General features: G+C 52.8%; 6 protein-coding genes across 6 annotated transcripts; 3 read left to right on the top strand and 3 right to left on the bottom strand.

Annotated features, from left to right (window-relative positions):
• Nucleotides 1-219: 219 nt before the first annotated feature.
• NEUTE1DRAFT_144828 (uncharacterized protein) lies at nucleotides 220-2,882 on the top strand (the record flags this gene model as incomplete). Its single annotated transcript, XM_009850615.1, has 4 exons — nucleotides 220-723; nucleotides 793-1,397; nucleotides 1,456-2,237; nucleotides 2,863-2,882. 4 exons carry the CDS (start codon nucleotides 220-222, stop codon nucleotides 2,880-2,882), a joined length of 1,911 nt encoding a protein of 636 aa, XP_009848917.1.
• A 47-nt stretch (nucleotides 2,883-2,929) lies between these two features.
• Nucleotides 2,930-6,692, bottom strand: NEUTE1DRAFT_120617 (uncharacterized protein; the record flags this gene model as incomplete). The annotated part of the gene is made up of 3 exons (XM_009850614.1): nucleotides 2,930-4,503; nucleotides 5,217-6,276; nucleotides 6,330-6,692. 3 exons carry the CDS (start codon nucleotides 6,528-6,530, stop codon nucleotides 3,065-3,067), a joined length of 2,700 nt encoding a protein of 899 aa, XP_009848916.1.
• A 3,635-nt stretch (nucleotides 6,693-10,327) lies between these two features.
• On the bottom strand, nucleotides 10,328-12,939 carry NEUTE1DRAFT_128227 (uncharacterized protein; the record flags this gene model as incomplete). The annotated part of the gene is made up of 2 exons (XM_009850613.1): nucleotides 10,328-12,289; nucleotides 12,378-12,939. 2 exons carry the CDS (start codon nucleotides 12,741-12,743, stop codon nucleotides 10,526-10,528), a joined length of 2,130 nt encoding a protein of 709 aa, XP_009848915.1.
• A 1,493-nt stretch (nucleotides 12,940-14,432) lies between these two features.
• NEUTE1DRAFT_116213 (uncharacterized protein) lies at nucleotides 14,433-15,161 on the top strand (the record flags this gene model as incomplete). The annotated part of the gene is made up of 2 exons (XM_009850612.1): nucleotides 14,433-14,506; nucleotides 14,561-15,161. The coding sequence occupies 2 exons, from the start codon at nucleotides 14,464-14,466 to the stop codon at nucleotides 15,091-15,093; spliced, it is 576 nt and encodes a 191-aa protein (XP_009848914.1).
• A 134-nt stretch (nucleotides 15,162-15,295) lies between these two features.
• Nucleotides 15,296-16,488, bottom strand: NEUTE1DRAFT_77935 (uncharacterized protein; the record flags this gene model as incomplete). The annotated part of the gene is made up of 1 exon (XM_009850611.1): nucleotides 15,296-16,488. One exon carries the CDS (start codon nucleotides 16,403-16,405, stop codon nucleotides 15,296-15,298), a length of 1,110 nt encoding a protein of 369 aa, XP_009848913.1.
• A 969-nt stretch (nucleotides 16,489-17,457) lies between these two features.
• NEUTE1DRAFT_108173 (uncharacterized protein) lies at nucleotides 17,458-20,044 on the top strand (the record flags this gene model as incomplete). The annotated part of the gene is made up of 3 exons (XM_009850610.1): nucleotides 17,458-17,613; nucleotides 17,675-19,358; nucleotides 19,416-20,044. The coding sequence occupies 3 exons, from the start codon at nucleotides 17,458-17,460 to the stop codon at nucleotides 20,042-20,044; spliced, it is 2,469 nt and encodes an 822-aa protein (XP_009848912.1).
• Between the last annotated feature and the right edge of the window lie 232 nt (nucleotides 20,045-20,276).

The following is a 20,276-nucleotide window of genomic DNA, read 5'->3' as shown; positions in this document are numbered from 1 at the left end:
TCTTGGACGGATTCTCAGCTACCTATCTACCCCGCATGCTCGACTCGAATCAGCGTCAAATCAGAGGCTCTCATGCATAGAGGTACATAGTACGTACAGTAGCATAGTGGGCGTCGATACCTCAACTTAACTGGTTGCACTTTCCATTGGGCGGCTGGCGTCTCCCCAACCCAATCTGCAGCGTTGCAGTCCACCTTCCACTTCTTCGCCTCCTTGCTGATGCCTTCCCCGCACGTGCCATTGAATCATCTTCCGACTCTGAGGGAAGGAGGCACTCATCCTCTGCTTCCCAAATTCCAAAACCCCGGCCTCGAGATTGCCGGTGTTGTGCTTGGGGTCCTTCCCCTCGCCATTGAGGCCCTTGAGAAATATGGCGAGGTAGCCCGGCGCCTCAATCACTTTTACAAGATCAGGACGGAATACCAGGAATGGCATCGGCAACTAAAGTACAACCTCCTCTTATACGAACGAAATCTCAAAGAGCTGCTTCTTTCTCTCATGATCGACGACGAAACGGAAAAGGACAAGATCCCCGACCTCATCAAGGACCCGTTTGGGACTTGGTGGACCGAGCCCAAGACAGCCCGCCTCCTGCAGGAACGCCTCCGCGATGGCTATGAGGTGTATATGGATTGCATTCAGGTGATCAAGCAGGTCATGGAAGCCATTGTTCAAGAGCTTGCTTTGCGTAACCCGTCAGTTCAGAGCATGATGAACGCATCTGTAAGTCCACACCTAGAGGAACACAAGACTTCAATCAAGGCTTGCCAATGACACAAACCACCTGCCTAGGGGGAGGCTACAATAATTGCACGATTGAAGGCGCTGAGAGAAAGCGACAATTGGTCGTTCCAAAGGTTCAGATTCACGTTTGCCTTCAAGGGCGATGAGAAGCGAACCCGTCTGTTCAGCAAATTGGAAGATTACAACAGAAAACTCCGGGACCTTCTCGCGGGCAGCGACAGACTCCGAGACCTCTCCGCTCAAATTCCTGTTGCGGCTCAGCCAAAAACTGCCGCCATCGACACTGCGCTCTGTAACTTTTGGGTAACAGCCGACAAATTCTTCCACACCATTGCCTCAAGCTGGAACTGCCGATGCAAGACCCACTGCGCGAATCTCCTTTTACGACATCGGAGCGATGCTACGCCCGAATTTGAGGTACTGTTCACGAAGGAACAGCCATCTCTGACAACATGGAATGCCCGGAAAACGAAGATTGTTGGGAAAAACGGTCTCAACTCCGAGCCAGAAGAGGAGGCCCAAACTCGGATGAGCTTGCCGATACACACGCCATCCCACAAGGACAGCCGTCCACTCAAGTCCGCGCTGGGAAATCCTAAAAAAGGAAAGGGAAAAACTGCAATGTTCTCAGGATCTCAAGAAGTGACCATTGGGTATGTTACCTTACCTAGCAAAAGCAGGATCAATTACAAGCTAACCCATCGTACACAGATCTTCAACAACAATGACTCTCGTACAAGTGAAGCAAAAAGACGAGATCACCATCGCCTCCACCGGTTACACCACACGCACAACCTCACAGCAGATCATCCACTGTCTCTGCACCGCCTTGGAAACACCACAAGTCTCATCCGAAATCCCAGACGAGCAGGAGTCCAGCTACGGCTACCTCGTTAGCAAAGACATTGCATACCACATCTACGACGTCCCCTACTACCGCCCGACCCAGCATCACATCGCTATCACTCTACAGGACATCATTGATGCAGATCTTTTCCAGAATCTTGAACGCAGACAAAGATTCTCCCTAGCCCTAACCATCGCCTCCTCCTTCGTTCAGCTTCTCGGTTCTCCCTGGCTTCCCACAACAACAATCACTAAAACGGGCATCATCTTCCTCGTAGATCCAAACTCTACCGCACACTTACTCGCTGAAGACGAACCGGCCTTTTTGAACGAACCCTACGTTCAACACCCCTTCGTGGGCAAAAACCCGAGCCACAAGCACGGACCGCACATGCCGAAAGGCACCTCTTTCGACCAACTAGGCATCATCCTCCTCGAACTTTGCTTCGGAAAGCGCCTCAGAGATCAACCCTGCCGGCGGCGGTACGATGACAAGTTCGCCGCATCTAACGATGACTTGCGAGCAATTTATGACGTAGCTGCGGCGAAAGATTGGCAGGGTAAAGTCCTGGGAGAGGCAGGACCAGATTATGCGGCTGCGGTGAATTGGTGTTTAGGGGGAAATCGGGGTTATTCTGGCAGCAAAGGTGAGCCAAAGAATAAGTCAGGCAGGTTATATGCAGGGAATGCGGCAATAGAGAGGTGGAGGAAGGATATGCTCAATAAAGTGATGGGACCATTGAAGATGTGTTGTGAGTATTTGGCGGGGAGAGGGGTGGAGGATTGACTAGTATAGTCCGATATTGCTTTATTTATTAGCTTAGTATATTACGTATTCTTGGTAGTATATTATACGTGATACACCGGACTAAATCTATTCCGAATAGTATTGAAGCTTATTAGGTAAGGTTAAAAGGCATTAATGAGATTAGATATGATATTTTGAATATTAGAGATAGCGCATGTAAAGTAATGTTATATATCAGTTAGCTATGAAAATGTATAGGAAAGTTGACACAAGGTCTCAAGCTAATAAATAAACCTGTAAGTACTAGACAATATATTGTAGATAGAGAAAAATAAGAAAAGGGGACTTTATGTTAATAATAGACGAAATTCAATACGCCACACCGTGTTTCACGAAAGTATACAATTATAAATGTAAAAAAGAGTGTGGAATGGTTTTGGAAGTACCCAGGATGTTATTATAAATAAATAAAATACACCCATACTGGATTGATGACGGCAACTCTTTAGCTGATCTGTACCTAGTGAACCACCGGGATAATTAGACTTACCATCAAATATAACATTATCTATAGGTTATCAAGTGTGTGCCAGAACAGAGCAGTTGCATTTGGGTATCAAGAACTAGCCACGCAAGGCTAGCGGTAACCGAGAAAAGAATAACGAGCAAGGCTGAAGGGGACGACTACTGTACTCTGATTGACTGATGTCTCATAGAGATCAGTCATTACGCCAACGCCTTGCCACCCTCAGCCTTCCCAACCAACCCCGAAACCAACTTCCACACTGCTGCCCTTTGCCTCTGTCCTCCCTCCTCCCTCGGCGCAAACACCTTTAGTCTCCCTTCTGACATGACGAACCCCCCACACGCAATCTTCGTCACCCTCACGCCCGGATGAAACAAGTTCAACCCCAGGTGCTTATCCACATACCGACCTAGAGCTTCCGTAAACGGTGATTCCTCCGTCTGATTAGCTCCAGAGACAGCAGTCCTCCACTCCCACCCTTCCTCTCCCAGCCGACCAGCCAACTTTCGTCGTTTCTTGACATCCATCTCCCACGTCTGCTTTTCCTTGGTTTTGCCCTTCCCTTTTTCCTTTTCCTTGTCTTTATCGCCCTGCATCTGCTTCCCAGCCCGGACAAACCCCCGCACATCAGCAGCAGGAATAATGACATCAATGCCCTTTATCCCCAGCGGTTCCTGGCCGGGTGTTCCATCTTTGTCTTCTCCTGCGGCGGGAGTGGCGTCAGTGGCGGTTCCTTTGTTTTCCGGTGGTGGGATGTAGATTCCAAGATTAAGGACCACGTCCTTGGCTAGTGGTCCTTTTTCGGGTAGCCCGGCTGTGCGAATCCATGATTCCCATGACTGAACGAGACTCCGAGTGCCGAGACGGAGAGGACTAACGCGGCAGTCGAAGGTTGTGGAGAGGAAGTCGCTGATTACTGATTTGAGAGGGGCGGGCATCCGGAGTAGGAGGAGAGGGAGGTGGAGGAAGTGGGCGGGGTTTGGAGGGTCGGTGGGTTGGGAGTTGGAGATGGTGGATTGGTTCGTTGGTAGGTCTGCTTGTTGTTGATCTGAGGAGGATGGGAGGAGCAGCGCGGTGCATTCGGCGGTTTCATACCGGAGGAGGATGTGGAGGGCCTTCTTGTCTTTAAGATCGGAGACAAGTCCTGGCCAGTCGAGGTCTGTTCGTCGTGTGGCATCTTCATGCTCGCCCTCGCTATCATTTGTTTCGGGGCTGGTGATATCCAGTACGGCGCCCATGTTAACCCATCGAATGTCGACGTACTCTAACGCCCCGGCTCTTCCCATCACGCCATCCTCTCCGTCTGCTCTTCCCAACCCAACCTCAACGCCACGGACAACATCCCCGACTAGTATTTCGCGCAATCGTTGTGAAAGGGCCTGTAATCGTTCCCGGTCCAGCGGTTGTTTGCCAAGGTAAAGAGGCGAGACACGGTGCGTCGAGAAGGTGGTGTTGTAGAACGGTGGTCGCGACTCTTCTTGCTCGAGGATTTCTGGGGAAGATTGTCGGTCGGGGGAGGTAGATGGACGTCGCGGTCCGGGTTCGGGTTCGATTTCAGTCCGTTGGCGTTTGCGACCTTGTGGTGGCATCTTGGATATCTGTCCGTGTTGTGGCTGGTTGAGTCGACTAAGCTGTCTAGCTGTGGAAGCTGGCGTCCGAGGATCGCGGGGCGATTGCGGTTGCGACACGCTGGAGTAGCTCCGTTCGTGGGGATTGATGGATGTAGGAGTTCGCGCTGTCAGTTCTACTCCAGTAGCGCGTTAGTCAGCTGGGAAATGGTTGAGCAATGTGGTGTTGACAATTGGTGTTTTGGTGTTGAGGAAAAGTCGAGAGAAAGTCAACAATCCGGTGCTTGGGGGAAGTCTTATCGGCGTTGCCCACCTTATCAGTGCGTTCGCGTCATGCAGCGGGGAATCCGCTGAAGTGTGCTGTGGTCACAGTGGGCTCAATCAAAGATTCAGGGTTCGGGTTACACGAGTGTCTTTGCCTCCCCTTTCCTCTCCACATCGTCAACAGCCATCACCAAAGCATGGGAAGGATTACTTCCCACACTCACTTCCAATGAATTTGACATAGTTGGCTATAGAAACGCACCATAACACTCCCGCAGGAATATCTTCCTCTCCATGTCCCGGCCTCTTCCCAGGCTAGCCATCGTCAACAACCACGCCTCGCCATTTTCACGAACCACCAAATTCACAACATTCAAACAACCGAGACATATTGACGTTGACAAAGTAAATTAGAAACGATTGACATAAAACATGACACATACGCTCATCCCATCCTAGAGGTATGTTTGTTGTGATCATCACCTCCCCCGCCAAATCTCGACCTTGTTCCCAAACGTACTCTCCGCCGACAAGCTCTTGCTATGCTGCACCCCCCTCGCCCCATCAAACTCAAAGCCCCACTCTCCCTGGTGAGCATGTCCACCCTTCTGATCCTCGACCTCCCTCGACACGGTACTGAACGCACTCGTCCTCTTCTCCTGCAGTTCAATCTCCTCCACACCATCCACACTCACAGTACACGCAGTCCCCATGGTCGGACTCAACGGCTCCTCGCTCCTCTCACTCGAAAAGCTGATGACCTTTCTAACCTCCACCCTCGAGTTTTGCCCCTGCCGCTGCTGCTCATCACCAATCTTACTACTTCCACCTACACCCGCACCGCCACCATCTCGTCTACTGCCCGCCCAACTCTGCGAAGTTCCCTTATTACTCGTCCCTCTTCTCGAAGTCTTGCCCTTCCAAAACCGAAACAAACTCTTGAAATACGGGACACACCCACACATGATGCCCAAATGGATCTCCACCGCCGTCCACGCCCACAGCTGGTTGCCCTCCCACGTCGGATCCCACGTCTCCCACACGACATAATGGACCCAGTACATTCTTATGCACGCAGCAAAGACGACCAACAAGCCAAAACTAAACAGCACCACGAGAATAATGCGCTGGTGAATGGGGATATGCGCCCGGAAAAAGGTCGGGAGCGGCAAGACCCACACAATGAAATCTGCGAGAGCAGTGACGATGGCGTGCGTCATGAGCGGCGCGTACTCTTGGATGCAGTCGGTGCTGTTGGACTGGACCAGGCTCCAGTACGAGGACACGGGGTGGCATTGTGTGAAGAGCAGGATGAAGGAGCCGCAGTTCATGGCGATGATAAAGACCATGGAGACTTTGGTCAGGCGGCGGAACCACGAGTCCATGGGCGCCAGGGCGAGGTAGGACACTAGGATGGAGACTTTGGAGAAGCAGGAGGACATGATGAAGACGGCTTGTGTGGCCATGGAGATCTTGCGCCCATGGGAGATTTCGGTCACGGTTAGGTCCCAGATGTGCTTGTCCCAGCCGAAAGTGGTGTAGGCGAGGATGACGCAGATGGAGACGGTGGTGCCGAAGATCTGGATTATGTTAGTTAGGTGTATTAGGAAGTTGGGGGAAAGACATGACATACCGAGGCGATGATCATGAACCAGTCATCCCATCCCGTTTTGCGTAGGAGGCGACCGCGCACGTAGAGACGGAGACCGAGGAACATGAGAGAGAGCGGAAGCATGATGAGTTCGATAATGGTGAGGCCCGGTCCTCGGCTTTCGGGGTTGACGTAGTTTGGTGCTGGCCATTGGGCCAGTACGTCTGGTGGTGGGATTCTCATGCTGGCGAATGTGTGTATGTGTGTGTTGGTGTTTTGGCTCGATATTCCTGATATCTCCCCTTTTCTTGTTTCTTTCGTGATTCCTTCTTGTTGGTATTTATTTGGTGTATGTTCTCAACCATCGAATGACAGGATCCGTCCGTCGTCCATCTACTTTCTTGACGCCAGCATCGATTTCGTTTTCTTCTGATGTGATCGCTGATCACAGGTCGTGGTGTAGTGTGGTGTAAAGGCCGGAATGAATGAATGATCGACGACGACAGCCCAACAGCCCTATATCCTACTCTTTATTTCCTTTCGAGTATGTAGCAGTGCTAGACTCCCACTATTTTAGTACTGCAACAGTGGCAGCGGAATCCTCTGAAGGTCAAGAAAAGATTGACTAGACGAGGTAGCAAGCAAGCAAGCCCGCCATGTGCTGCAGAGCAAGGGGAAGACGAAGATAAAAGGTGATCTTAAGGGCACCCCCCCTCTCCCCCCTCCAGACCACACAGCATGTAACCACCCTCGTTCTCCTCATCTTCCCTTCTTCATGACCCTCGCCCAGCGTGGAAGTTCCCCGTGGCAGGGCATAGTCGCCGAGCACCCGGTGCTAGTGGTTGAGAAGGGAAACCGAGCTCCGGTCTGACAGGTCCGGGTCCCCTGGTTCGCATACGACCGACGAGTTCTAGACTAGTGAAGGCGAGCCGGGCTATAGACAGACTACCCCCCTTCCCTATATCTAGACTACTTAACCGCTTAGGGCAAGGCTTCTCAGCTTTTCCCCGCCGTACAAAAAAAAGTTTTGCAACAGGCCAAAGAAGTACAGAATCCTCAGTCTTCGCCCGGGTAGGAAGATGCATTCCAAAACACTGCACTTGGACCGTTTGGTAGTAATCTATATTGACGTTTTTGCTTAGTTGAGATTTGAGTTTGACCGGACTCACTTTCTTTCCTTCTTTCCTTTTTTTTTCTCATTTTTTTTGGGGGGGAGTACATTTAGTAAAAGTGCATTGCCCTGTCCAAAATAACAAGAGAAGTGACTAACTATTTCTTGGAGGAATTTGCGAAAATGACCGATCGTGAGCTAACAGACTTTCACCTTATCTTTGCAGTGGGATGTTAGCGATTGAAAAGATTAGTCAAATTCCTCAGAGCCATGCCCTAAGCGGTTAAGTAGTCTAGATATAGGGAAGGGGGGTAGTCTGTCTATAGCCCGGCTCAGTGAAGGCCACCTTGTGCTTTGACCTTGATAGTGGGTCAGGAGAGGGTGATGAACAGGCTGCAGTGTGGTTCATCCCATTGAGCCATCCATCCCCTCTGGTCTATTGACTGATGGGTTCATCCATTGATCGGGCAGCAACTTCTTGCCGGTCTATCGGCCCGTGTCCGTGCGGAAAAACCAAACTTCGCTTCCAACTTTTTGTTGTTGTCTCCAAGCAGCCGAGGCCGAGGCTAAACCCACCCACGAGACCCCTCGCTGCTAGTGTAATCGTTTTCCCAGCCGCCGTCAATTAGGGGAATCCTCGCATTCAATGACTCCAGACCTTCTAGAACTAAGCTGTTTGGAGTTCTTCACTCCGCCGCCGTCTCCAAGCTCAAACCCGCTTCATCAGCGGCGTCTTCTTGGCCATGTGGAGTGGCGCTCAGACACATGGTGATGCCGAGTCATGAATGGTATTTCTGCTGTCCGATTTTTTGCTGTAATGAAGATGAAGAAGAAAAGAGATCTGATCTGAGCTGTCAGCCACGGCAACGATCAACCGGGAACCAGGGGGGATCATGAAGAGAAAAAAAAAAAAAAAAAATATACGAAAAAAGAAACGAAACCACCACGCGGAAACAGGGATGGTGAGGCCAAGGGTCGGAGACAAAGAGGGAAAGATGGAGCCCTGGGGAAATCGCAAAATAACGCCAAGAGGTCGACGAGCCACTGGGCAGCGCGCGATGGTGTCTGGTTTGGGAATAGCGTCCTCCAGCTCCGAGGGCTGCGACGGGCCGGACGGGGATGAGGTGTCTGGGTAGGGCTAGGTACGAAATGTCTTTCAGCTGAGGAATTTGGTTGCCGAATTCCCCAGGGTCCTCCCTGTGCCATTTGTTTTGAGATTATCGCAATGATATCCCTTTTTTGGTTGATGTTTTGCCGTCGAACCGAGAGATTGTCATGAAGCGCTTTTGGCTGTTCCGGATTTTCCCTCACATCACCAAAACTGACCGATAGCTTAGTCGCTTCCATTCTTTGGTGATGACTTCGCCTACCTACAGAAATGCTACACAGACACCGCAGTGTAACATCTCGCACCTAAACCGCCCACCTAGGCTACTACCACCAGGCACGTTCCAGGCCACACAGGCTTGACAGGCACCCGCAGCGGGCAGCGGAAATTGCGCGCGCGTGACGGCGTGACATCGTCCATCGCTTCCACGAGCCGAGGGGTTGAGCCGAGAAATCTCCCGTCAGCATTCATTGCCTTGTTGGGAAAAGTGAGAAAATCTCCTCCGAAAAGAGAGACAGATACAAAATGGGTTCGCGATGCCTGCATGCATGTAATGCATAAACTAGCAACCCAAATCATATCCCATGGGTGTTTCGCAATGTCTGTCCAATGTTCTGTGTGATTGCACTTGTCTCGGGTGTGAAACGTGTGCGGGTACAGAATGCATAAGGCAACTTCCATGAACATGTGTGCGTCGTCGGTCGAGATCGAGATGGAGTGAGGTAACTTGAGTAAATGCAGGCAGGGTGCTGAAAGGAATGAATTTTATGATTTCCTGCAGGAAAGTATCTGCAGGTACATACCTCTACTTCTACAGGTGCAGGCCCCCCCGCGCGCCTCCTCTTTCGGATCCAATCCCGTTCCTGTGATTACTACATCTGTATGTAGTGTACCTGCATGGAAGAAGGACATGGATGGAGTGGAAGACGGAGGGAATGGATGATGGGGAAGGAGGGGAGGGGAGGGGAGCTGCCCCTGGTGGAAGACGAAACCGAACCGAAAAAGAATTCTTCGGGTTCATGCTGAACTTGGCAGGTTGTTCATGATTGTTTGTCATCAGGACGGGTGCTGGTTGGATGGTTGGCTGGCTGGATGGCTGTTGGATGGATGGGCGAACGGTCGATTACGTGATGATAACTTTTGACGAGATGGAGGGTAGGAGTGTGATGACGGGGAATAAAAAAAGAAAATGAAAAAAAAAAAAAAAAAGGGTATGAAGAGGGTGTGTAGAGGGTGTGTAGGTATAGAGAGTGGAAAGAGGGTGTAGAACTAGAACTAGAGGTAGACTGGCATATACACCTAGAAAGATAAATGGCGGTAGTGGACCACGACTTCCTCACCTCCTTCTCAACACCATCATGACATCCAGAGTTACTCTCGGCAGTCAAGCCCCAACAATCACCGAGAGCGTTTGAAGAGTGGGTAAAGGACTTGTAAAGATAATCCGGATGTGATGAGACGTAAAAGAAAGAGGGTAGCACAATACCTGATAACAAACCCCTTTGTGCAACTCAGCCTGTCCAAAAGGGGGCTGTTTGGGTGAAATGCTACATTTTGGGTTACAAAGCTTGTTTAGCCGCAGAACTCGGCTTGACAAGAAAGAGGTCTGTGTACTTCCGTAAGAGGGAACTGTAGGGCAAAATTCGGGGTTTTGATAACGGCTTCCGATAATAACGTCCAGAGATGGTGGTAAAGCTTCTAGGCTTCCACTTCTTTCAAAGAACGGGAGGTATGATAATGAAACCGAGCTGTCACTGTCACTGTCTGGTCTGTCAAAATGCCACCGAAATGTGCTTCAAGTTGGTCGGGTCAGGTCATTCGTCGTTGGGCTCAACGGGGTTATTATTCCGTTACAGGTATTCTCCAAAATCCCCAAAAGGAGTGGGGCAAAAAACAAGACTCGCAGCATTGGGTATAGCATCACCTCTCTCTCTGTCCCACCATCCTCACCACGGCCAAGCTCCATCCCTCTCCTTCTCACCATCTCAACACCAACCACTTTCAATCCAGGAAAAAAAATCAAGCCACAACCTCCACAATCCTCCCCTCCACCCTCGGCGCCACCGCCTTCGTCCACGGCACGTCAAACTCGCCCTCATCCAAACAATCGCATGCCTTGCTCTGCACCCCCGCCAACCGACACCACTTCCTCGCCACCCGCCTCATGATCCTCATCTCGCGATCAATCAGCTTCACATCCGCGTCTCTGCCGCTTACCCTTGAGCTGGGTCTGCTCCCTCCACTGCTTTCGCTATCGGAAGCACTGGTATCCCCCACGGACGTCTGCGACTCCTTTAGTGGTTTCACCGTTGACCTTCGCTCTCTAAGCTTAGCGGGTGTCCAGAACTTCCAGCTCGAGAGGGGAGTGGAGGAGCCAGCGCCGTCTTGGCCAGCAGGCGTGGGTTCTTCTTGTTCGTCTTTCTTTGCTTCGGCGTCAATGACGCATGTCTCCTTATCGCAACCGTCTCCCGTCTTGGGTTCCAGGGTAGAAGTCAGGGATTTGGAAGGTTCCCTATACTCATCCACACCCTTGACGACCTTGCCCCAGTGGCGATCTTCTTCGGCGCCCCAGAAAGCCCATTTGTCGAGGGCTTTGAGCGCCATAAAGTACTGTCGCAACATCATGGAGATGAGAATGCCGTTCTCTTCCGAGACGACTTCCTCGCATTCGCCACCTTCGGGTTGGACGAGGAGAGATGTGTACCCGTCTTTGCCGCGGGCCATGTACCCCCTCGTTGACATTGTGTAGGTCTTTTCCAAGTCGATCGGTTCGCCGCCGACTTCCACGCTGGTGACTCGCTTTCCTGGTGGTAGGGAAGGGTCGAAAACGAATTTGATGTTGGATACCTGGGGAAACCGGCCTTCGAGGGCCGGGAACAGGGAGACGCCGTTTTCGAGCGCGTCCCAGACTGCTTGTCCCTTGACTTTGATGACTACCACAGGATCCTCAAAAGGGAAGCAGTCGGTCACATCCTTGACGCGAATCGGACCGGGCGGGTAGATCTGATCGCCGCGGATCGTGCCGGCGGCCATGATGGCGATGTCGGCGTGGTAGTGCAGGCGCATGATGTCGCAGACAAAGTTTCCAATGTTGCTTTCGCGCAGACGCACCGTCGTGAAGCGCGCGTCGAGGGGAGCAGCGCTGAAGCCGATCGGTTTCTCGAGCGACTTCTTTAGCTTTGAGGTGAGTTTATCCACCAACTGGTCTGTCGGCGGATCGCGGGGAATGCTGCTGTAGATGTCCCGCCTCCAAATATCCACATCCCACTTTGGCTGCCCCGGTTGCGTGGGTGGTGAAGCAGGTCGGCGCACCTCCAAGTACGACAGATTCTTGAAATCGGACCCCGACCGCAGCACATGGGTCCCGTTGATGAGGCTGTGCGCATAAAAGTGATCGTGTCCGCCCAGAATGATGTCAATCTCCCCGTCCATCTGCCTCGCCAGCTTGTGGTCGTTTGGTTCGCGCATATGTGTTAGGGCGACAATGAGATCGGCTCCTTGCGCTCGCAGTTCGGGCACCAGCTCCTTTGCTACTTCGGTCGCGGAGCGGTAGATGAGGTTGGGAGGCAAGGCATTGATGGTTTCGAGCCATTCGCGCTCGCCCAAGCCTAGCAGGCCGATCTTAAGCCCGTTGGCGGTCGTGATCATGTGGGTGCGGCCGGCGTTGCCGATGGGCACATTTTCGCCGAGCGCGGGGTCGAGGACGTTGGCGAGAAGCCAGGGGAAGGCGCATTTGGAGGTCAGGTGTTGGAATTGCAGGACGCCAAAGTCAAGATCGTGGTTCTGTTTTTTTTTCTCAATTGTCAGCAACTACATTACAAAGTAAACACGGGGCTTGGAAGGAAGAAAACTGAAAGAAAAAAAGACATACACCAACACAGGCGCACTGAGTCCCAATCTTGTTCAGAATCGGAACCATGTGGCTGCCCTTGGTCACCGAACTCTCCAGACTCGGATTGAACACATCGCCCGAGAACAGCGTGACCAGCTCCGGCTTCCCTTGCCCTTGGTACCGCTCATCGTTGCGATACTCGTTGACGGCGGTCATGAAGCGCGAAATGCCGCCGACGGGTTCGGCTGAGGATGCGTCGAGGTGGTAGACGTCATTGAAATGGAGTAGGCGGAAGTCGGGTTCGGGTGGTGGCCCCACTGGTGATTCTGCCGAGGAGTTGAGACGGCCGGACGAGTAGGTTACTGTTGGTTCGGCCGAGGGCGGTACAGGTGCGTGAGATCCCATTGTGTTTGCGTGGGAATATTTAAGGTATCGTGAGTGGAAAGTATTGGAAGTTGGTGTAAAGTGGAAGTTTGGTTCAAGGTGGTGATGTTCTTTGTTGTTGTTATTGTTGTTGTCATATGATGGGGTACTACACGTGTAGATGATGATGTAGTGGCGGTTGTTGATCAACAAAAAGTCTAGCTAGTGTGGCAGCAATCCAGGAACAAGAAAAAAAATCAGGGGATCTCATCAAGTCACTTTGGCGGGGAATAGTCCCCTTCATATATACCCGTCATACTACCACTACCTACCTACCTACGTATGCCGCCAGATCTACTTCGGTTGTCATGTATGTATACCTGGCATGGGGACGTAAGCAAGATAGTACAAAGCGGTGGGTGTGGGCAGTGCGGTGAACGAATAAACGAACCACTTGCTTCCGGTTGGCCCTGTCCTCTTTTCGTCTCCAACTTCTTTACCTATCTCCAAATGGCGGACAAGCTCCAAGGTCCAAATACCAAGACACGGACCAAGAACTCCGCCTCCTTTGGTTTTCCCGTTGTACTACGCCGCAATTCCCGACCAGTGACTGAAACACGTTGGGAGTCATTGTTTGCCAATGGGCCGCCAACATAGCCGTCTCTTTGACGTCCCCATGGAGGGAAGGTCCCTGAATGTTTACCTCACAGACCAACCATTCAACCAAGCTCTCCAAGCTCACCATCCGAGTGTACGATCACAATTGATAACTACAGATTTAAACACGCTGCCGTTCAAGCTGGGCTGTGTTATCGTATGTAGGTAAGGTAGGTACGTTCAGGGTGCATGGAGGCGTGGATGGTCTCGATTGGACTGAATCTGTCGGAGTTTATCTGCATTTCCATTCCCGATACCAGTCTCAGCTGAAACACACAACGTGTTGATGTTGATAGGGGAATAGGGGGTCATGTAGTGTAGACGAGCGGGAGATACCGTGGGCTGACTATTGAATGGTGAGCTGGGAGCTAGGGAAGCTAAGTGTGGAGATAGGTTGGTTGTCATGGGAGATAACATCCCCGGATAACATGGAGCACATCCCGCCGTTACTCTCTTCCATCTCATACCTCATTGATGACCATCATTGATCACGGGATCACACAGCCTGGAGCTATAAAGCATCAACTCCTCATTCTGTGAACCAGTAACAGTCAAACGGGAGTTGACGAACATCACCGATCAATCACGAGGCCATCAGGGGAATGTAAACACAAGTGAAAGGATCTACAGGCGGTTGGTCATGGGGGTTCTTCAAAGCCCAGGGGCTTGCCTGATCCCCTTCCAGGGTTCTCAGCTCTAGACTTAGATCCTCCAGGGGCGGCAGTGGCGCACAGACACCCACGGACAACAATCGACAAAGGGAAAACCCCGCCATTTCTCCAAGCCCCCCGCCGAAACCCCAATCGGAAGTCTCCGCCCGTCGTTAGGTTCAAGTTGTCATCGGCGCCAATCCCGTCCTCCTCCAGGCGCTGGTCACCGGAAGGGCGCGGAGTGGAGTTCGGGGGGGTGTCACTGCCCCGCCTCGGCTGACAGTCCCCCGGAGGCGGGAGGTCCACTTATTTTTTTCGAGTCAGCACGGCCCCGGCTTCCATCGGGTTCCTACAAGTAGACATTTATACGGCCCAATCCCGTCCCCGTCTTCCGGATCCGAATTGCCACTTACACCTCGTGTGAAACCCAACCAAGACACCAAGCAAATTTCACAATGGCTTCCACTGCTCCTGTTGTCCGCCACGCCAGGCGCGAGGGTTCGTCTCCGTCCTCTTCTCCCGTTTTGTACCACACAAACTAACAACATCTAGACGTCCCCGCCATCCTCGGCCTCATCCGTGAACTAGCCGACTACGAACACGCCCTCGACAGCGTCGAAGCCACCGAGGAAACCCTGGCGGCAACCATCGCCTTCGCCCCTTCCGAACCCTCCGTCGTCTCCCCCAACCCTGAGACTGGCCTGCCCATCACTGAACCCGTCTCGCCCGCCAAACCCGCCCGCTGCTTGGTGTTGACCGACCCCGACTCGGGAGTCGTCGTCGGCATGGCGCTTTACTTTTACAACTACTCCACCTGGCGGGCACGCCCCGGTATCTTCCTTGAGGATCTGTATGTCAAGCAGAGCGAGAGAAAGAAGGGGTATGGCAAGCGGTTGTTGGTGGAGCTGGCGAAGGAGGTGGAGGCCATGAAGGGAGGCAGGCTCGAGTGGAACGTGCTCAAGTGGAATGAGCCGAGTATCAAGTTCTATGAGAGTGAGGCGATTGGGGCGCAGATGATGAGTGAGTGGGTGGGTATGAGAGTTGATGGGGAGGGACTGCCCAAGTTGGCCAAGTTGTTGGATTAGATGGTAGGTTGAGGTTTGGGAAAAAAAAATAAAAATATACCCATAGTTGGAAAGGGTATGTTGACGCCTAGACATAAGAGGTTTGTGTTGTGGTGCTTTTGACCATGAAATGTGCTCGGGTATCATTTTCTACAAGTTGAGCAAAGTCCCTTTCTATCCACCCATACATATCTCATCCCACATAACGGCCCGCAGACTGCGATTACTGCTTCCCCTTCTTCTTCTTAGGCTCCGCTCTTACTGGTGCGCCCTCGAAGAACTCGAGATCCGCCGATGGTGCCACCGGAGGTTCATACTTCTTCTGTCCCCATTCTATCTCCCACCCTTTTCCATCCTTTTTCCTTTCCATAACTGCCGTCATCCGCCACACCTGTTCCAACGTCCTCCTCCATAGTCTCGGAGTATACCGATGGCAATTGATGGGCTGCTGCTCCCCCATCGGCAAATCCTCATCGACCTGCCCACTTAGCAGCATATTTCTCCTACTCTTCTGCCGATCCACCAACCAAATTGGTTGTGTCGCATACCTCTGCCAATTCCAATCCAGGGCCGCCCCTTCTTTTGACTTGTCGTCGCTCTTCGCCCAAATCAACCTCCCAACCGTCCTCCTCTTGGGCACCTCCCACTCCTCCTTCTTATTCACCAGATCCCTCAGCAGTTCCCACTCCTCCCTCGGCACCGGCGGAAGCACCTTCTCCGCCACCTGCTTATACGTCTTCTTCAACTTTGTCCTCCTCACCTTTTCATTCAGTGGCCCGCCCCAAATATTTTCCTTGGGCACATAACGTTCCGGCGCCAACTGGTGATTTGTAATCTCAGGCTTGGGGCGGTTGACAATCGGCGGCGCATCGCCTCCCGTTTGACTCCGTACAAACGCCTTGAGCTTTTCCGTGTCCCAATTATCCAACCAGTCCGGTTTCCTGCCCTCTTTCACGATGGCCCGCGCCTTGTTGATGTATTTTTGTAGTTCCTCGTCGCTGCTCGGGGTGTCGGGCTCTAATAGTTCTGTAAGAAGTTGGCGGCGTTTGGCGCCCGTTCGACCGAATGCGAGCAGCAGTATGCGCCGCATGCGCGGGAGGTCACCGGCGTTGGCGGCGCGTAGGTAGCGCAGATCGTGGTGGGCGCGCTTGAGACGGGTGGCGGTTTGGGGACAGGAGGACGGGTCGGAGGCGCGGTGGGCCCGAAAGCGCGTGGTGATGCGCTCGTCAAAGAAGGGACGGATGAGAACGGGGAGGTATGAGGATTCGCGGAGGAGGTGTCGGTAGAGGTGGAGGGTCGTTGTTGGGTGGGGGAGGGGTGGTGGGCGGGACATGGCCGCGCGCGTGAAAGAACTGAAGCTGTGGGTTGTGGTTTCGGACTGGAGAGTGGGATATCGAGAGCGGAAGGTCAAGTTTTCGGCAGTATGTACCAGCCGGAGGAATGGAAGTTGTGAGTTGTTTGGGAAGTTGTCATTGTCATCAAAGTCGAAGTGGCACTGGCAATTGGGGGATGTTCTAGAGGGTGTATGGTAATTGACATATGTACAGTGTATCTTACACACATGCGAATACGTAGAGGTACTGTACCACGCTCCTGCTTTCTATCCATGTAATATTACAACCCTGCGGCAACAAAAGACATCATGGAACTGATAAAGACATTGAATGAGATGAGTGAATCTTCCAAGAGAGTTTGAATACCTTATTTCTTCGTTGAGTCAACCTTCAATATTTCTGTCGGGGTTCGTTCGTTGCTGATGTATCAAAGACACCAGCTGGTTACTCGTTTGTTACACAGCTTGTATCCACCCGTTACACATAACCACCCCCGTGACCTGGCGCCTGTCTTTTTCGTGTATCGCTGACCGCATAGGGCAATCTTTCACACGCAAACACGACTTTTCGCGCAACAAACACGAAACCAACACGTCGACCTTTAATTCACTTTTTGCGAACAAAGCAACGTCATTGTGACCATCGCGCGTACCTCTTTGCGCCGTGGTGTTTTGGAGGGTAATCCTATTACTACTACTATCCCCAGTTTCTAATCCTGCCGAACTGTCCATCTGATATTCCCCGATTCGTTGCGCCTTCGCCGCCGACCCTTCTTCCCTTCACCAACTTCGCCGGCGGCTGCAAACGTCCGTCTGTTATCGACTCGCTATTTCTAAGTACTGTTAGACGGCAAGAGGGAATCTGCCACAGCATCAATTGCGGTCTCATATCGATTTCACCCGAACCACGGCAAGGGGCGGCAATCACCATCTGCCGCCAGTCCCCACGTCTCCAACTCCCTTCTGCTCTATCAAACACCACTCGTTCAGTCATCAGTCACACACACAACAGTCTTTACTACCACCCTCTATTACCCGCGACAACAATCAAGATGCAGCCACCACAACTGGGCGGCGCCTCGCAGCAGTCGCAGCCGTCTTCACAACAGTCCTTCTCCATGAGCCAGTCCTCTCAGTCAGTCTACAGACAGTACACGGATCCTCCCAACCGGCTACACAACGACCATGCCGTACCTACCATCTACTCTGTGAGCTTTTCTTCGCCCGTCTTCCTCACTCTCTCCACTGTGCTCCGACTGACAGCTACAGGCCACGTACTCGGGCGTCGGCGTCTACGAAATGGAGGTCAACAATGTTGCCGTCATGCGCCGACAAAAGGACGGCTGGGTCAATGCCACACAGATCCTCAAGGTCGCAAACATCGATAAGGGACGCCGTACCAAGATTCTCGAAAAGGAAATCCAGATTGGCGAACACGAAAAAGTCCAGGGCGGCTACGGGAAATATCAAGGAACTTGGATTCCATTCGAACGGGGTCTCGAAGTCTGCCGCCAATATGGCGTCGAGGAGCTGCTGTCCAAACTCTTGACACACAACAGGGGACAGGAAGGCGAGACTGGAAACGTGGACACCCCCACCAAGGAGCAGGCCATGGCTGCACAGAGGAAGCGCATGTACAACGCCAGCTCGCAAGAGAATCGCGGTATTGGCTCCACCGGCACCTTCTTCAAGAACATCTCCTCGACGGCCTCGACCGCAGTGGCTGCCATCAGCAAGGCTCGCTTCGATTCCCCTGCGCCTAGAAACCGCAGCGGTCCCAGCAGGGCCCCCAGCTTCAACCGCCAGTCCTCGATGCAGGATGTGGCCGATTTCCCAAACTCGCAACAAAGCCTTGTTTCGACCGAATACGCAACCCAGACACAGAACGCTGACTCGGGCTTCGGGTCTCAAACTACGCAACCCTTGGCTGGTGACGGCCTCGAACAACCCCCTAGGAAGCGGCAAAGAGTTCTCACCCCCGCCAGGAGCTTTGGCGGCCAGACTCCGGGCCACCAGCCTCTCGACCCATTCAATGCTGGAAATGTTGCCAACGGAGACCCTGGCTCTCCCACGGAGCCCAGCAACTCATTCAACTACGATCAAGTCACTGCTAATGATGGCGAGGCCTCGTATGCCCTTGGCCCGTTGCGGCCGTTGCCCTATGAGAATGACGCCGACGCGGAAGCCAAGCGGGGTATGCTGATGGGCCTCTTTATGGATGCCAACGGCCCCGAGGAAGCCATACAGGCTGCCCTTTGCAATGTGTCTCCTCAGGAGCTGGACTCCCCCATCGACACCCAGAGTCACACGGCCCTTCATTGGGCTGCCACCCTCTCTCGCATGCCGCTTCTGCGAGCGCTCATCCATGCAGGCGCAAACCCCTGGCGCGTCAATGCTTGTGGAGAGACTGCCCTTATGCGTGCCTGCACCGTCACCAACTCCATGGAGAACAACACGTTTCCCGAGCTTCTTGATCTCCTCGGTTGCACTCTTGACGTGACCGACGACAAGGGCCGCACGGCTTTGCATCACATTGCCGTCACCAGTGCGGTCAAAGGCCGTCATTATGCTAGCCGATACTACCTCGAGAGCCTTCTAGAATGGGTGGTCCGGCAAGGTAGTGCTCCAAGCAGCCAAGAGAACGGCATCGGCGATAGGAAAGGACGTCGAATGGGCATCGCCCGGTTTATGAGCGAGATCGTCAACGCTCAGGATAATAGTGGTGACACGGCGCTTAACGTTGCTGCACGCGTCGGTAACCGCAGCATCATTTCCCAGCTTCTGGAGGTGGGCGCGGATCCCACAATTCCCAACCGAGCCAATTTGAAGCCATTGGATTTTGGCATCGGGATTGCCGATGCCGAAACCAACGATGATCCAGCCCAAGAAAAGACTGGGGCTACGACGGGCAGTGGCTATAAGAGCCGTGAGACCAGTGACAAGGTTGTCCGCTGTAAGTTCTTTTTTCTTGTTTTCTATCCTTCTTGTTCCATTGCTAACGTGAAGCCAGCCATCACTCACCTCATTGGTGAATCCGCGTCTATTTTCCAGAATGAGCTGAAAAAGAAACAAGAATCGATTGACACCCTCCATTCTCAACTCCGCGTTACTTCCTCACAAGTCGGCGACGCCCGCCGCACCCTCGAGTCCCTACAAGAAAAGCTCAAAGCCCAGCAATTGGCCAAGCAGAAGATTGTCAACTTCAACCGGGCATGTGAGGAGGAAGAGCAGATCCTGATTGAACTCGAACAGCGTCACGGTCGGCTGGATGTCGCTTCGGCCAACGCCTGGGAAATGGAACTCGAGTCGGCATTGGAGATTGTCAAGACGCAGTCTCCCAAGGGACTGGACCCAGACAGCCGACCTAGCCTACCGAGCGCGGCAGTGCTAAGAGCTAGAATCAAGGCACTACGGGCGAGGTCGAGCAAAACGCGACAGGCGGTGGCGGCCTTGCAGGCACAGAGCAAGGAGAAAGAGCTCAAGTACCGGCGACTGGTCAGCCTCTGCACCAGGAGGCCCGAAATCGAGGTTGAAGCCCTGCTGGATACACTGACGAGGGCGGTCGAAAGTGAAAAGCCTGAATTGGAGATTGCGAGGGTCAGGAGGTTTCTGGGCGGCGTGGAGGGCGTCGTGCATTAGAAGCGCCAGGGCTACTGGAGCGAATGCAAGTGTGATGAGAAGGATTGCTGGAGTTCGGCGGCGCTGAGGGGAGGTGCAGGATTGTGGGGTGGTGGGGGTGACGACGGTTCAATGGTACAGAGTTTCGACTTTTGCGATGACACGGACAGTGGTGACGATCCCGAGGAGACCGATAACAATAAACAGGAAGGTATTGACGATCCCAGGAAGGAGGATGACGATGAACAGGGGG

Source organism: Neurospora tetrasperma (assembly GCF_000213175.1).
Source record: "Neurospora tetrasperma FGSC 2508 unplaced genomic scaffold NEUTE1scaffold_2, whole genome shotgun sequence".
Classification (NCBI taxonomy): Eukaryota; Fungi; Ascomycota; class Sordariomycetes; order Sordariales; family Sordariaceae; genus Neurospora; species Neurospora tetrasperma.
The sequence above is the reverse complement of the archived record's forward strand: the minus strand, read 5'-3'. Positions and strand labels throughout refer to the sequence as shown.